This window comes from Carassius gibelio, chromosome B10, assembly GCF_023724105.1.
Source record: "Carassius gibelio isolate Cgi1373 ecotype wild population from Czech Republic chromosome B10, carGib1.2-hapl.c, whole genome shotgun sequence".
In the NCBI taxonomy this organism is placed as follows: domain Eukaryota; kingdom Metazoa; phylum Chordata; class Actinopteri; order Cypriniformes; family Cyprinidae; genus Carassius; species Carassius gibelio.
Genome location: NC_068405.1, coordinates 21999047 through 22016246, shown reverse-complemented (window position 1 = coordinate 22016246; position 17200 = coordinate 21999047). Strand labels below are relative to the sequence as shown.

Genomic DNA, 17200 nt, shown 5'->3' with positions numbered 1-17200 from the left:
TAAGAAGCTTTCATTATTCAAGTTCTTTTGTTATTACAATGGTGGCTAATAACAAATGAACACAGTTTTAGTGCAGCGATAACTCTTATTTGATCAAACTGGTTTACATGTTTTAGAGAGACAAACTAACACCTTAAAACATCACAGAATACATTGCTAATACTTTCCCTCCAAAATAAGCTCAATTCCTGGAGGATGATATTCTGAGGAACAGGTATTTTACAATAGACTGGAAAGTGACTTTTTTTTTTGGTATACATGTTTGTTGTTTTAAAAGTTTTCAAATGACTCAAACATAAAGTGCACACTCCGAGCTTTTATCTGAGGGTATTGTAATCAAGATTGGAGGGTAGGTTAAGGAATTACAGCTTATGGAACAATTGACTCAAATGCTGTTTCAAGGACTGGGCAGGGGCTATTCCTTCATTATTTCTACATCAATTAATCAGGTAAAAGGTCTGGAGTTTATCCCAAGAGTGAAATTTGCATCTGGAAGATGTCGCTGTGAACTCGCATCATGTCCAAGTGAAGAGACGTGTCACTGTCAAATCTGCAATCAAGAGAAGACTTCACGAGAGCAAATACAGAGGGTTCACCACAAGGTGCAAACAAGGTCAGATTAGATTTTCAAAAACATCTAAAAAAATCCAGACCACTTCTGGAAAAGCATTCTTTGCACGGCTGAAATTAAGATCAACCTGTCCCAAAATGATGGGAAGAAAAAACTATGGAGAAGGCTTGGAACAGCTCATGATCCAAAGAATACAACATCAAATGTGAAACATGGTGGAGGATGGATGGCATGAGCATGCATGGCTTTCAGTGGCACTGGGTTACTGGCATTTAGTGATGACGTGACAGAAGACAGAAGCAACTGGATGAATTCTGAAGTGTATAAGGATATACTACTATCGGGCCAGATTCAGCCAAATGGAGCAAAGTTGATTGGACTGTGCTTCATAGTACAAATAGATAAAGACTTATCTAATATAATAAAATACAGCACAAGAAACAAGTCTTTAAAGGTAAAAAAAAAATGGAATATTCTGCAATGGCCAAGTCAATCTCCTGATTTCAACCCGAATTGAGCATGCATTTCACTTGCTGAAGACAGCACTAAAGGCAGAAAGATCCACAAACAATCAACTCAAATCAGCTGCAGTAAAGTGCTGGCAAAGCATCACAACGGAGGAAACCCAGTCTCTGGTGATGTGCATGAGCTCCCATGTTTTTAAGTTTACAAATTACTCGAACTGCAGCCTGTAATTTTTATTCGGCGTTTTGTTCTCAAAACACGTTTGAAAGTCAAACAGTGCTAAGTGACAGTGAGGAGGATGCGCGTGTTCACTGGCGCGTGACTGGAAAGATGCAGCGCGCGGAGTCAAGCCTGGTTCGACACTGCGCGGACACGCGAGCCACAGGAGCGCGTCTGGTGAGGCGCGCCGAGTACGCGCTCGCGATTCAGCCTGCAGCGTGTCCTGAAGACCCTGGGACAAGAACACTGACATTTCATTTGCTCATTTGGACCTATTTTTTCCCCAACCCAATATTACAACATCAAAACAAACTTTTTCGCTTCTTCGCTGAAATGCTTTTTCCTCTGCTTATTTATTGATCATGGATCCTCTATACATCGCCTCACAGAACTCAAGCGGGAACGGGACCAGCGGTTCTTCGGTCAATGACACGGACGTGTTCTCGAACCAGTTTGTTCAGCCGGTGTGGCAGATAGTTCTGTGGGCCATCGCGTACTGCTGTATAGTTCTGGTGTCGGTTGTTGGAAATGTCACTGTCATCTGGATCATTTTAGCCCATAAGCGCATGAGAACTGTGACCAACTATTTTCTAGTCAATCTTGCGTTCGCAGAGGCTTCAATGTCGGCTTTCAATACCGTTATTAACTTTGTGTATGCAGTGCATAACGAGTGGTACTTCGGACTTGTGTACTGCAGATTTCATAACTTCTTTCCAATAGCTGCTGTGTTTGCTAGTATTTACTCCATGACAGCAATAGCCCTGGACAGGTGAGATATTTATCTTTCTCGGTACATGTATTATGGTAAGCAATTCTTTCTTTGAAGGACCTTGGAGGTCATGTAAATATAATAGTATATGAATATCAATGGTATATATCGAACAGCATTGTATTACCATCACTTTACAAGCATGGTCCTACCACAGCAGTGTAAGGTGTAATGTATTACCATATAATTAGCTAATGTAAGTTACTTCTGATGTAGCCAATTACAGTGTAGACTATTACAATTCTATATACTGTAAAACAGTAGTGAATTTAACATTAAAATGTTACATGTAATGTTAAAATGTATATTTAAATGTAACCTGGACTCTTTAAATACTTTGGTCAGTCAAAAATCATTTCGGGAATTTTATATTATTTATTTGAAAGAATTAAAGAGCAGTTTCATGTCTGTCAGTGCACTGTTCAACTAGTCTAGGCAGATGTAGAATTTATAAAGTAATTAATAAGTAATGCTTGCAGTCATTTTTAGAGAGTAATTAGTACAGTAATCTAATTAGACTGCTGAAGATCTAATTAGTAGCTAATTAATTGCTTTCTTTGAGTAATTTACCCAACTCTGTAGGCTACCACAGTAATATTTTGTGATCCTAGCTGGGTATAAAACATATGTTCCTTCATCTGTGTTCCGTGTGAATGCTACAGATGGATGCTGAAAAATTCATCTCTTTTGAGGCATTTCTGATTTATAGTATGCCGGGGTTTGTTTTGTACTGTGGTATTTTTATTTTAAGTAACAGGCAGTCTTACCTTCAGTTCTGTAGAGTACCAAGTAAATGCCATAGTACATGAATAATGCCACGATTCACTAGTGGCATCTGATACCATCACTGTACTATACCACCACTTTTTGGGGAGGATGGAATTGGTCCAATTCATACCAGTGTAGGAAAACTGTTAAAACTCAAAACAAAGCCACATCCTTTCTATTCCATCTGAGAGAACCCTGGGTTGCAGGAAAAACAAAAAAGACAAACTCAACTAGTAATCTCATTCACTCCCCAAATCAAATCAGCAGGACTAGGCAAATAAGATAGGGGCAATTTGAGTGGATTTGCATAAATAGCAGTTCATTGCCTTTGTTAAACTCCCCCTGCAGGTACATGGCTATCATCCACCCACTCCAGCAGCGCCTGTCATCCTCTGAGACCAAGCTGGTGGTGGGGGTGATCTGGGCCCTTGCCCTGCTCCTGGCTTTCCCCCAGTACTATTTTTCCAGCACTGCACAGCTGCCAGGACGTGTCGTGTGCTACATCAACTGGCCAGAGTACAGCATGTGGGATTTCCAAAAGACGTGAGTCTGCTCTGTCAAATTCAGTGATGATGTTTCTGTAAAATGAAAAATCAAAAGTGTCACATGTGGCAAACAGTCTGAGATGAACTTTGTTTTGAACAAGCTAAAATGCATATTTGTTGGACAGCCTGCCTGAAGTATGACATTTGAAAATGTCGAAATACGCTGGAAACTGGATAAGAACTAGAGTCAAACTCAACGCTTGAGTGGCACTTCAAAACTCTTGAAAGGAATACTTATGCCATTTAAAAAAAACTAATATTAAAAAGACAACAATAATTAAAATCCCTCATGGAGCTCTAAATTGCCTAAAAATGCATCCTCACCTCCTCTTCTTTTCCTTCCATTCTGGCACCTTTGGAGTTTGTGCAGTGTTGTATCTCCTCCTGTAAGGCAGCATTGCCTATTTTAGCAAAACACCAACAACAAAACAATAAAAAAATCTGACAATGCATTTGAAAACAACATTAGGGACACCATAGGGTGCACTCTCAAGAGTATTCAGTAGGTTCTGTACCAAGTGTGTGGTACGGTCTGATTTATGATATGAATATTTAAACTGTAAATAGCACTAAACACCACCTTGCATCTTACTCACATATTTATCAGCTACTGAATGAGTTTTGATAGATCTTCACACATGGCCAGTGCTCTAATTGCTACCAACTCCAATCCAATTCTCCAATATCCTGCCAGTCTCCTGCAATAGGTGACAGGTGCCACAGCATGAGGTTATTTCCATAAAAGCTTAGTCATTCACCCAGGCGTACAGTCAATCTTCCTGCAGGATTCCCTCTGTCACTCCAATGCAGTGAGCATGTCTACCTCCATCAAGTGACAAAACCTGTCAGACCTCACCAACCTGGCTTTGCAAGAATCATTTCTCGAGGTTGTTCTGTAGCTTTTGTCCGCCCAAATTTTCTTTAGAGGTACAGATGGGCACAAAAAAAGACCAAATCTTGGTAACACTCACAGTCGAGTGTTATCAGTGAACTCTGTTTAACTGGCTGGTAGGTCTTTGAGTGTGATGATGGATAGCCAGGGAGGGACAGAAAATGGTAAACAGAGAGAACGGGATAAGTTAATGTTTTCTTTCACACACATATTTTTGCATCTAGCAACTGAAATCTGGAGGATTTTGGCAACTGCACTGCAGACTTTTGTTTTTGGGCAATCACCCGTCATGTTAGCATGGTCGTCTTATTTAATAATCACAAAAGGCAAGAAGCATTTTTGAAATTAATCAGCTGTACAACATTCAATTACCTCTCACTCATTGAGATAGTTATGGATGCTTGAAAAGACTCATCCTAAATGGCATGTTTGTAGGATGTTCAGCCCTTACGAAAGGAATATATATTTACCAATATATTTCTTAAAATATCTTGTGATATATTGTAATATATTATTTTCCCTTTTTATTTTCTAATATTTTATATATTTGAATATATTTAATAATATATTGATGATACTTATATTATATAATATATTGCAATATATACAAATGATTGCCACTTTCAATATATTGCAATATATTGGAAAAATAAATATATATCAGAATATATGCCTAATATTACATTATATTTTCCAATATACTGCAATATATTTTTGTTTCATAAGGGAGTTTAAAACAAAAAAAACGGTAAAAGGCATTTATATAGCTTTTTTTGGACAGTCTTGTGGGACAGGGATTTTAGAACCTTTGTGGTAATGTGTGAAAGGCCTGTGTATATTTTCCCTCCATACCTCTCTGGAGAGGCGAGTGTCTTTCTAGATAAGCCTCAAGCTAATTAGCATGTAGAATTGTACAGCGCTCCAAAAGTAAAGAGAGGCACTGTCACAGCACCCGAATCCTGCGAGCATTCAGAGTTCACAATTCAAAAGTTTTTCCAGCGTTATTTTTAAGTGGCACTTAATGCGAGAAAACACTCGGGACTCTGAGGTGTTGGTGTGTGGCATCTTTCTGTGTAAAAATGTTCACTGAAAATGTGTCTCAACAACTTTGGGTCTAATTTCACCCTAGGTTTCTTGTCTTGTTGTTTGGCTGCCTCCCAATTCCATTTCTCCATCTGGCTGTTTTCTGTCTCGTCCTCTCTCACAGGTATTACGTCTGTGTGGTTGTGCTTATCTACTTTCTGCCTTTGCTCATCATGGGTTGTGCTTACCTGGTGGTGGGGTGTACTCTCTGGGCGAGTGAGATTCCTGGAGACTCTTCAGACCGCTATCGAGAGCAGCTAACCGCCAAACGGAAGGTTATCAACTGTAGAGCAACTCACATAAAAGCTTAAATGTCAGATGCCTTGCTAAAAGACCAGCTTGGATGGATAATAACCTAGCAACATTTACCAGATGAAGTTGACCATCTTTGCTGGTCTTTTAAACAAGACCATGTGGGAACATGATTATTGTTTGCTTTAGGTCACTAGGGAAGCAACGAAATCAGGTTTTTAACTTGCTTCAGCCCCTTCTACTTTAAAGGGTTAGTTCACCCCAAAATGAAAATCCTGTCATTAGTTACTCACCCTCATGTCGTTCCAAACCTGTGAGACGGAACACAAATTAAGATATTTTTGATGAAATGCAAGAGCTTTCTGACCCTCCATAGACAGCAATGAAACGGAAATTTCATGATGTCCAGGTGACATCACAGGTACAACCACAATTTTGCGAAGCTGCAATTTTTTGCATTGAGGCTTCGCAAAATTGTAGTTGAAGCTCTGATGTGTTGTCCATCATCAGCAGCACCACATGCATGCGTTGTTTACAGAGGAAAGCAAAGCACATACATCTCTCCATAATGGCAGAATATGTGATTTGGAGGAGAAAAATTGTTGAATAAAGTTATGTTTGTTTTCTTTGTGCACAAAATGTATTCCCGTAGCTTCACAAAATTGTGGTTGAACGTCTGATGTCACATGGCCTGTTTTACAGATGTCCTTGCTACGTTTCTGGACCTGAGAATATTACTGTTGCGTTGCTGTCTATGGAGTGTCAAAGAGTTCTCGGATTTCATCAAAAATCCATTAATTTGTGTTCCGAAGATAAACAAAGGTCTTGGTTTTGAACAACATTAAAGTGAGTAATTAATAATTAATTTGGGTTACTATCACTTTAACTTCTGTAGGTGGTGAAGATGATGATTGTCGTTGTGTGCACCTTCGCCATCTGCTGGCTGCCCTACCATGTCTACTTCCTGCTGCATCAGTTCCTTCCCCACTTGTTTGAGGAATGGTACATCCAGCAGGTGTACTTAGGAATTATGTGGCTTGCCATGAGCTCCACCATGTACAATCCCATTATCTACTGTCTTCTCAATGACAGGTAAGAGTTGGTTTAGAGACAAACATTTCAGGTTTAGGGGGAGGCTTCTCATGCAATCCTCTGTGCAGGTTTCGAGCTGGATTCCAGCAGGCATTCTCCTGGTGCCCTTGTGTCCCTCAAGGCTCATATGAAGGTCTGGAGCTCAAGTCAACTCGCTATCTTCAGACACAGGCCAGCATTTACCGTGCAAGCCGAATGGAGACCACAGTATCCACAGTGATGCCGGTTATCGAGGGGGACCTTCAGGAGAATACAAATCGATGTTCAATAGATCTCACGTCTAATGGTTCTTCACAAAGCGCCTCCAAGACTGTATCAGAGTCATCCAGCTTCTATTCTAGCAACAATTTAGCCTAGAAAGGAATTTAGGAATTACTTTCAGTGTAAAAATACCAATCTTTTGGGGAGAAGGGCAAATGATACATGTTCCAGGGAAGGTCGTAATGTGAGATACACAACAAACCAAAACAGTTTTTTAGGTTTTCTTGGGGATGAAAGGCTAATGTGTGAAAACTTCATTGTATACTGGTCAACGTGACATCTAAAGACTGTGGAGCATTAATACTGTCTTTGTGTTTAGCGAAATTGTACTTTTTGACAGAGCCGGCTAGAAATCATTCCTTGTGTTCACCCCAATCAGCATTTGCTCCTGGACCTAGGATGTTTGTTTAGGAAAGCTTGACCAGCTGATCCTCTAGGCAACGATCTGTCTGTCGTTACTGTTGGTTATTGATGATACGATAGCCAGCGTGACGACGTGGAAAGGTCTGCACCTGTCGTTGCATATTACTGGACTACGAAGGCGACAATGTAAAGGATTTGTCTGGAAGGCAGAGGGTCATGATAATTATAGCTCAGCGAGAGACAGAAAAATGGACTTTGTACTTACACAGCTACTTCCATTTATATCACCATAATTCTCTGTTAACTCCAGAGTTTATTATTAGCATGAAGTTGAGTATCGGTTGCAGCTATACTGCCTTTACAAAGAAGACCATGTTAAATACATTTTACCGAAGTTATATTTCTTTTTATTATTTTAAGTCCATAATATTTTTGTATCTTTCAATAACAGTGTTTTGTAAATAAAAACCAAGCTTTTGTTTTGTGGCAACCGATTGCATTATCTTGATAAAAAAGAAAGTGTATAAACAGATAAAGATATTCATAGAGGTTGTGCACTGTAAATATAAGGGCATAATGTCTGGTTTGACATTTTCTCTAGTTTGTACAGAAATTCCTGTGACAACTTCTCAACATTACACAAATCTAGATACCAGTTAAGTGCTAGTTTTATGTGAGGTCCATTTTCTTGCACAGTGGTTTGCTGTACATCGGTGTATAATATCATGATGTTGTGTGGTATGGCTTGTGCTCGCTTTACGTGCCTTTTCAGCCCAAATTGTAGAGGTTCTTGCTTTGTTGGGCAGGTGTGAGAGCTGCTTTGATGCTTGCAGAGGAACAAAAGAGCAGCGATGTTGCACCTTTTGAACTGCTGTGCAGCTGCATGCACTAGCATCTCCTCTTTCGTCAGATTTCAGCTCTCTTAATGGACACATGCTAAAACTGACAGAAACACAGTACTGGTTAGACTTGCTTTTACTTGCGACAAACCACCAGCTGCATGATCTTTTTTAAATATTTTTTATCTGTTTGGTTTGTGTTGTATTCATTGTCCCAACCAGATTTTTGAACGACATATATTTTACCATGAACACATTTTTTAGGACCATAATATAAAGGTTATGCATCATGTGAGGACATATATGAGATTGAATGGGTCCATGTCTGTTGGATTTGAGATCTAGAAGGTAATATGCTCTAAAAGTTAAGTTGATTTCATTTTTAGCAGACACACATTTCAAATCTACAGTATTCCTTTTCTCTAGAATATGGACCAACACTGTTAATTCAGGTTGTCAACAAGGACATAAACAATTTCTGTCCAACAAAATGCTCTCTCCAGTCTTTTGCAATTGTAAGCAAAAATCTTGGTTTTAAGAAAGACATTACCAATATGCCAAAAAGATGTTGTATTTCTCATCCCAACTTCCTGTTACAATATTACACTCTTAAAAATAAAGATGCTTTAAAAAGGTTCTCCATAGAGATGCCATGGAAGAATAATTTTTGGTTCTAAAAAGAACCATTCAGTCAGTAATTTAAAATGGATAATTTAAAGAACCTTCTTTCACCACAAATAACCTTTTGTGAAACAGAAAGGTTCTTCAGATGTTAAAGGTTCTTTATGGAAACATTTGAACAAAACGGTTCTTCTATGGCATCATAAGGCAGCTTTATTTTTAAGAGTATAAGTATATCATCAATGGACAGAAAATTGTCTGTTAAAATCATTTCATGGGATTTATAAACCAACTACTTGTTCAGAAAAGCTGCCGACACCAGAAACATAAGTGAACACAAAATCAACTTTTGGCGGAGCCAGAAAGTGCTGTCCAAGCAGTCAAACAATAAAGTTTTTAAAGTACCACATGACTGCATATATTACACTCAGCATTCAAATTATTATGATTTATGTACATATGATGTATGTAATTTTTTTATGTAAATCTATTGCTGTCTGTATAAAATACCTGAGAGTGTAAGAGCTTTAAATGTATAGCCCTACACTGTTAATATTAGACTGAAACGGAGGAAACATTACTGTGTATTTTGAAGCTTGGCATTGTTTGATTATGTTCTGCAAATGTGAAATTAAAATGGTTCTCGTTCGTCTCTCTGCGTCACTCAACATACAATTACCATATTCTGGTTGCATATTTTTTAAAAGGAAGAATTCATTGCAATCTTAACAAAATAACCTCTGTATGTATTTTCTGTCTTGGTGATGTAGCCAAGAATATATATATATATATATTTAAACTTCCAACTTAAATTAAAATCCAGTCATTACTCATGTTAGAGAAAGAAGCTGATAGCACAAAGCTGAGACAAATGGACTGATATTATGGTCATTCGTCTCACATTTGTCTCACAGCCCTGAATGAACCAGTGTGAAAGGGTCTGAGGAAATGTAGAGAAGACAAATGAATTGTTCAAGGCTGTGTGTGGAAATATCTGAGGCAGTAACTGTTTTAGCACCAGAACTGTAATCTCTCTGAGAGTTGTGACAAATCCCTGTCATTCCCCTTAGAATTAGTTAAATTATCTGAGCACTGCAATGAGGATGCTTTAACTGTGTCAGTTAAATCAAAGTTCCTTCCATTTTTCCTCTTTAAATGCTCCCTGTCCAGAGACAAACTGCAACTGTGCAATACTTCAGACAGACACTATTTCTAAAACCATTACTACCAATACATCAGGCTGTTCAGACAACAATAAGATCACTGTGCCAAGTTTTAGCAGTGCTCTCAGATGTTCTATTCACTGGGGAGAAAACGAAATCTGTTGGGTTTAATAGCATCGAGGTATATGCTGCATGCTCTGACAAGAAGTCTGGCATCGCCCTCCATCAACAGTCTCTAATTCTATATAAAGCAATGTTCTGGTAGTGGATTGCATCAAACTCTAATTTCATTTAATTAACTTTTTCATTAGCCTTGGGTTTATACTTCTATAGAGAAGCAATATATAGCTGCCGCTGTGCAGTCGACCAGGCTGACGTACAATAGGCTGTTATGCAACTGCGAATTAAATGACGGTTTTATGAATCTACAAATCAGTGGATCGCAGAATGAAAAACTGAAATGGCACTCTTCGTGTGATATTGATTAACTAAATAAAATGATATAAATATATACATTTTCTAACCTCCATATCTTGAATTTTGTGATCATTCACATGCATTAATAAATGTATTTGAATACACAGAATAATGCAAGAACACGCGCCACGCACGCACTAGTTTGACTTCATCATGTATCTTTACATTAGCCTATGCGTGCACTTTTTAGGCACGATTTGTTTAGTTTTTGAATATACTTAATACTGTTAAAAGGCACATCAGTAAAACAAAAAAAAAAAACAAGTTCACATATCACACCTAAACACGCTTGGAAAACGGAATTAGAACTATTCACTAAATTAGATAAAAATACCTATCCATATACAGCTATGATTCGCGAACCCCAAATTGACTCAAATGATTCGCGAACCCGCTTTGAACTCCCGAACTGACTCAAATGATTCGCGAAACTCCCGAACTGACTCAAATGATTCGCGAACCCGCTACAAACTCTCGAACTGATTCAAATGATTTGCGATACCCACACTGACTCAAATGATTCGTGAACCCGCTACGAACTCCCGAACTGATTCAAATGATTCGCGATCCCGCTCCGACCTCTCAAACTGATTCAAATGATTTGCGATCCCCAAACTGACTGAAATGATTCGCGATCCCGCTCCGAACTCTCAAACTGACTCAAATGATTCGCGAACCCGCTCCGAACTCCCGATCTGATTCAAATGATTTGCAATCCCCAGACTGACTCAAATGATTCGCGAACCCGCTACGAACTCCTGAACTGATTCAAATTATTCGCGAACCCGCTTTGAACTCCCGAATTGACTTAAATGATTCCCGAACCCAATACGAACTCCCGAACTGACTCAAATGATATGCGATCCCGCTCCGAACTCCCGAACTGATTCAAATGATTCGCGATCCCCAAATTGACTCAAATGATTCGCGATCCCGCCAGTTACTGTAATAAATCTATTTATACCATGGTTTGTCTAAATATCTGATTCTGATCTGCTAAAAGGTGTGCATTAAAATACATTGATTCACAGGTAGTTCCAGTCAGTTTAATTACAATTAAAGCTTAATGTGCTGCTGCAATGACATACATGCAAACAAAACACTTGCACACAGAGATCGGAGATTAAAGTAATGTGAACTGAGATATTTTGCATATAATTTATAGTCCAAAATGCAATGCTGTTTTACATTTGATTACTTTATTTAAATTCTGTACTTAAAATCTAATGCAAGACCTACCTAAAAAAACAGAAAGTCAGTTTATTTTATTTGTATCTTTAATCTGTTTTATTTGTGCTGTTGCCTGTAGTTAGAATATTCTTAATAATATGATAATATATATATTTTTTTAAAGTATAGTTTTTCCATAAACATAGCACATACAAGGGTACCGAAACTCTAAAACCGTGAAACAAACTGTGAAAAAGTTGAACTGTTCCACCTTAATATTTACATTTGGCAGACGGATGCTTTCAATCAAAGCGACTAACAATAGATAAAATCAATTTAAAAAAACAACAAATAAATAAAAAAACAAAAGGGGGTGGACAATTCAGCTTTTGAGTCAGAGCAGGAACCTCCAGGTAAAGTTTAAGCTATTAGCTAAACTAAACATGCTAGCTATACTATACTAAAATACTATATAAAATATATGTGCTTTTATGCTTTATAAGGTCATCAGTATTAGGACCGTGATTATTGGGACATACAATTGATGGCTGCATAATTAATATAGATTATTGAAAGTGCTTATTTCATATTGCAGAGAAACTCAATGTGCAGAGTGAGAGAGAGGGGGATGAGAGAGGCAGTGAATGCCTTGATACTTCTTGATACTCCATTTGATTATTTTGCTCGTCCACAGTCTAAGGATTTTGATTTGTTTTTTAAGTATAACCCAATTCAAACAACTGAAAGAGCCATAGAGTTTAACAGTCTGGTGGACACATCAATTGGGTGGTGACTGCAGCAACAGAGGTGGCCTGGGGGAGGGGGAGTTCAAATTCCCAGCCTGATTTACTGTCACAGTCCGCCACTGATAGAAGGTAACAATAAACGTTCAAAGTTCAGGCCAGACTTGTCGATACATCTTATGTATTTAACATTGGCTAGATTTGCTGAAAAACTGAAAGACGTGAGATTGATAGTTTAAGAGGCCAAAAAAAACAAAAACTTTAAGTTACTGTATAATAATTATTATTGCAAATCAAAAATAATTTATATGTGTTTTGTATGCACATAAAATATGTTCTTTAGAATATAATAGAAATACGAAACAAGAGCATGAATCAGCATGAGCATTGATTTATGATTCAAACGCTGCAAAAGCAGAGCTGTTAAAATCATTAAGGACTCCATCTACCCCAATAACCATCTTTTCACTTTGCTGCCATCTGGGTAAGTGCTTCCGTAGCCTGATGGCAAAAACTGAGAGACTTAAGAGGAGTTTCTTCCCCCAGGGCATCAGGCTCCTAAACTCAAAACCAGCCTCTTAACATCTTCATGTATCACCTTAATATTAACTTTATCAGTAAGATATTCATCATTCACTGTCTTACATTGACACACTGACAGTGTCAACCTGTTTGCACATTTTCCTCTTGTACATTACTGTGTATCTTAATATTTAAGACTACAGTTTACTTCCATGCACATTATTTTGCATTCTATAATTAATTCTACAATATAGATCTTTTTATGCTATATATAATTGTGTATGTGACAAATAAAAATCTTGAATCTTGAATTTAAATCATAGAGAAAACCAGGCTATCCAAGCAAGCAAAAAAAAAAAAAAAAAAATGAAATTTTTTTTATGTACACTCAAATCATAGATTTTTAACATTTTAATACATACAACTTAGTGCTGTAAAATGATTAATTGTGATTAATCACATCCCAAATAAAAGGTTTTGTTTGCATAATACATGTGTATATATATGAATTATTTACATTTCATATAATTAATAAATTCATATAATTATAGAATTATATACTATTTTTCTATATTAAATATATTTATTTATGATATAAATTATATTAATATAAATATAAACATAAGTACATAGATGTAAATATTTTCACAATATATACTGTATGTGTGTGTATTTATAAAATTTAATAAATATGCACAGAACACACGTTACGCAAACAAAAACTTATTTTGTATGTGATTAATCGCTATTAAACATTTTACAGCACAAATACAAATATATATTTTATTAATTTTAATATATACCTTAAATTATATAGTTTTTATATTTTTTATAAATTTTTAAATTATTTATTTTATTCTAATATTAAAAAAAATATACATTTATAATCTTCCTCACAAAAAACATTTATTAATTTAATGTTCACAGATATTTAATTATCTGCTTTTTAATTTGCATTAAAAGCTGGATATTACTATAAAAATAATAATAATAAAAAAACTTCTCGCTGAGCCTTGCCATGTAAACAATATACTGTCAGAAAAAAAGAACAACTTTGTACCTCATTTAAACCTAAAATATCCTTATAATATGTACCCTTACTGCTATAAACATTTTAGGGGGAAATAAGATAAAAAAAAATGTCCCTATGAAAGAGTATTGTATACATTTTGGCCCATTGTTCACCCAATGATGGCTCTGAATTCCACATGTTCCCATTTTCAGACCTGCTCTCCAACCCCGTATCAAAGGCCAGAATATGATTTACCTTGAAAGGATCTTTGAGCATCACTCACTCGAAGAGAGCAGCTCCCCGGGACCTGGTGCACACAGAGTTGTGTTAATTTAAGTCTTGATATAATCAGATGCTACAGTAACATCTCCAGCTGAAGTGCGAGGCGGGACTGTGCTTGTCTTTGATAACCTGTCATTCAATCTATTGAATGGCTAAATGGGTTTTAATGATATGCTTCATGGAGTCCAAGCAGACATATCAAAGAATGCCTCTTTAACAAATGATTAATCACAGCACCCCAAGCCATCTACATAGAATAATTATAATTATACATAGCCTTGATATTCCTTGATTGATGAGGCCTAGCAGTCTGTATTTACAATACTCAGTTATTAATAGTGAATCATGAAGCAGATAGAGGCAAAACAGGTAAGAGAAGTGCATTAAACTGCTTCGACTTCCCTTTCATCATCCAAATCAAATGGCCTAAACACAGTAATGGACAAAAGAGCAGTTATGCTCAATGCACTAAATAATCTCATCGTCGTGTTATACTCAATTTTAGTGAGCTGTGAATGATATCTATGGCCTCGAGTATCTAAAATGCCTAGGAGACAATAAAGCAGTTACTAAAGTAAAAATCCCATTAATTTTCTCCATAGAGAAATTAATTTTTCCCAGTAAATTATGAACCTTTCAAGGTAGACTGACGTTGTTAAAGAAATTAAATATGCTTCTGTCAATGGGATTTCAACTTTAATAGAAACTAAATACATTAATAAAAACAATACCCATTATTATGAAACAAAACCACTGAAAAGCCACTCAACCTCATATACCACCAGCTCATATCAAGCATTACAAATGAGTCAATCAAGTGATAGTTACGTTTTGAATATGGATATTTTTCTTACAAAAATATCTTATTTTTCTTTTAGGATATGGATCAGCATTAATATTCTGTGTCGACTCCTTGCATTAATTTCACACCAGACTCCGGTCATGCCTGGGTTTCAGACATCAAAGATTTTGGAAGGGTGGCCACAATTACATCTAGGTTTGATGTTTATTGAAGGTATGACCTACACCCACCCTTTGGAGGTCAAAGTCACTCACTCCAGCACAGGTGGTGAACAGGAGCCAAACTATCGTCAGAAACAACAGGAATACAAACACCAAATTACTCAGGTCAATAATGATTATATTGGCTCCAAGAGACATGAAAAGCATGAAAACAAATTAAACGGAGACAAACCAATTGTCTCAACAGGCAGTGCATGCATGTTAACCTCCCATTACGTTTGATGGACACAAACAACTGGTGTCCACAGATAGAACAATCTATGGACTGCCTAGAACCCAACAGAGCTCATGAGATATCTGAAGTATGTATTTTTCTTTTCATTCAGCACTTGAAGAACTGCTGCCTGGGTAAGCAAATCTAGTTCAGTGTTGTTCTGGCTGATTCCTAATTACCTCTTCAAACACTGAGGTCAAATCCAAGGTTAAATCGCTATACCACCCACATATGGCAGATCACATAAAAAGATTAGTGGGGTTTGATTAAAGGAACTTTAAAATGAAAAACTTGCTAAAAATGTACTCATTATCAGGATATCCAAGATGCAGAGGAGTTTGCTTATTCATCAAAACAGATTTGCAGAAATTTAGCATTACTTCACTTGCTCACCAATGGATCCTCTGCAGTGAATGGGTGCCGTCAGAATGAGAGTCCAAACAGCTGATAAAAACATCACGATAATCCACAAGTAATCCACACCACTCCAGTCCAGCAATTAATACCTGGATCTCTTGAACAAATGTTGAAATATTGAAAAGCGGTGAGTTTTTAAGAAACATATCCATCGTTAAGGTATTTTAACTTTAAATGGTCGCCTCCAGCCAAAATGTGAGTCAATATCTATATTAACGTTTCTTCCAGTGAAAAAGCCCATCCATTGTCCTCTCACATCAAAGTCCAGGAAGATATTTTGCAAAAGATTTTTTGGCTGTTTTCATTTTTAAATAGGGCTTGAATTGTGCATATTTCTCTCCTGATTCAGACAAGACAGCCTTTTCACTGAAGGAAGCAATATTATGGATTATCCACTGAAGTGGATTACTTGTGAATTATTTGAATGTTTTTATCAGTTGTTTGAACATTCTGAGGCAAACCCATTCACTGCAGAGGATCCTCTGGTGAGCATCTTGGATGGTCTGATTTACAGCAAATTTTCATTTTTGGGTGAACCATTTAATTCTAAATTTGAAATATGGTTAATTTAAATGTCTCTAAAGTGCCATATTTTACATGCAAGACCATAACATCAGGCTACCATAATCAGCAGCAATGGTAAAAGAAACACAGAGACGCAAGTCCCCTCGGGATGTGATTGAAGCGCAGTAAAGGTCATGTCTACACGTTTGCCAACTTCATCGATTGAATCGCTGTCAAACAGACAGCCTTTTTTTTCTTTCTGCATGTTTCGTTGAAGGAGTCGTGATGACCTTCATTGATAAAGTGTTAACCCTCATGTTCTGTTTGGGATCTGGGAGACCACAAGGACCTTTACATACATCAAAATACATACTTAACATCGATGCTTTAGGTTGACACTTATCAACATCTGCTAATTTTATGAGACCTGATTCTAAACTTCTCTGCTTCTATTTGCTCTTTTTACATTGACTTTCACTCTATATAGACTGATACAATAAAATAATAATAATTATAATGTATCAAATACTTATTTCAATATATAGTGATTTTAACATTCACTTCAATGGTAGCAGCTGTGATAGCATCCACAATAAAGACTCCAGTTTGACACGGCCCGGTCCTTTGAACAACCTCTGTAGCACACGAAAAGCTGGTCAGATTTCCGAAAGCTGTAGGTACGGTCAATGTAAATCCTCAAAGGCCTAAAGGGGCACACTGAAGTGAAGTCTGAGCGTTCACACCACACTTTGTCGATGACTCAGAAGCCAGGTCAGACAGCGAAAAGACTGTTCTGTGCGGGGTTAGATAGTGATTTACTCATGTAACCCAGTCTTGGCTGGAGAGTTACGCTACAGTCACTGGGTCAGAAGCAAATACAATCACTGTTCACAGAAAATGCATATAAATCCAAATAAATTTAAGAAATAGCTC

At 37.1% G+C, this 17200-nt stretch overlaps 1 protein-coding gene and 1 long non-coding RNA gene across 2 annotated transcripts; one reads left to right on the top strand and one right to left on the bottom strand.

Moving 5' to 3' along the window:
- Positions 1–1107: 1107 nt before the first annotated feature.
- Positions 1108–9392, top strand: tacr1b (tachykinin receptor 1b). Its single transcript, XM_052566602.1, has 5 exons — positions 1108–2024; positions 3141–3335; positions 5437–5587; positions 6460–6656; positions 6725–9392. The coding sequence occupies exons 1-5, from the start codon at positions 1618–1620 to the stop codon at positions 7011–7013; spliced, it is 1239 nt and encodes a 412-aa protein (XP_052422562.1). The 5' UTR covers positions 1108–1617; the 3' UTR covers positions 7014–9392.
- Positions 3243–4021, bottom strand: LOC127965894 (uncharacterized). Its single transcript, XR_008155500.1, has 3 exons — positions 3934–4021; positions 3662–3721; positions 3243–3370 (listed from the first exon to the last, which is right to left on the bottom strand). It is a non-coding gene; the product is annotated as an uncharacterized LOC127965894 (long non-coding RNA).
- Positions 9393–17200: the final 7808 nt, after the last annotated feature.

What these genes read in the sequence shown, in the direction of transcription:
- tacr1b (XM_052566602.1), top strand. Translation starts at nt 1,618, where the DNA reads ATGGATCCTCTATACATCGCCTCACAGAACTCAAGCGGGAACGGGACC. An exon ending in AGCTAACCGCCAAACGGAAG is followed by an intron (nt 5,588 to 6,459) that starts GTTATCAACTGT and finishes TAACTTCTGTAG; the next exon opens with GTGGTGAAGATGATGATTGT. An exon ending in TACTGTCTTCTCAATGACAG is followed by an intron (nt 6,657 to 6,724) that starts GTAAGAGTTGGT and finishes TCCTCTGTGCAG; the next exon opens with GTTTCGAGCTGGATTCCAGC.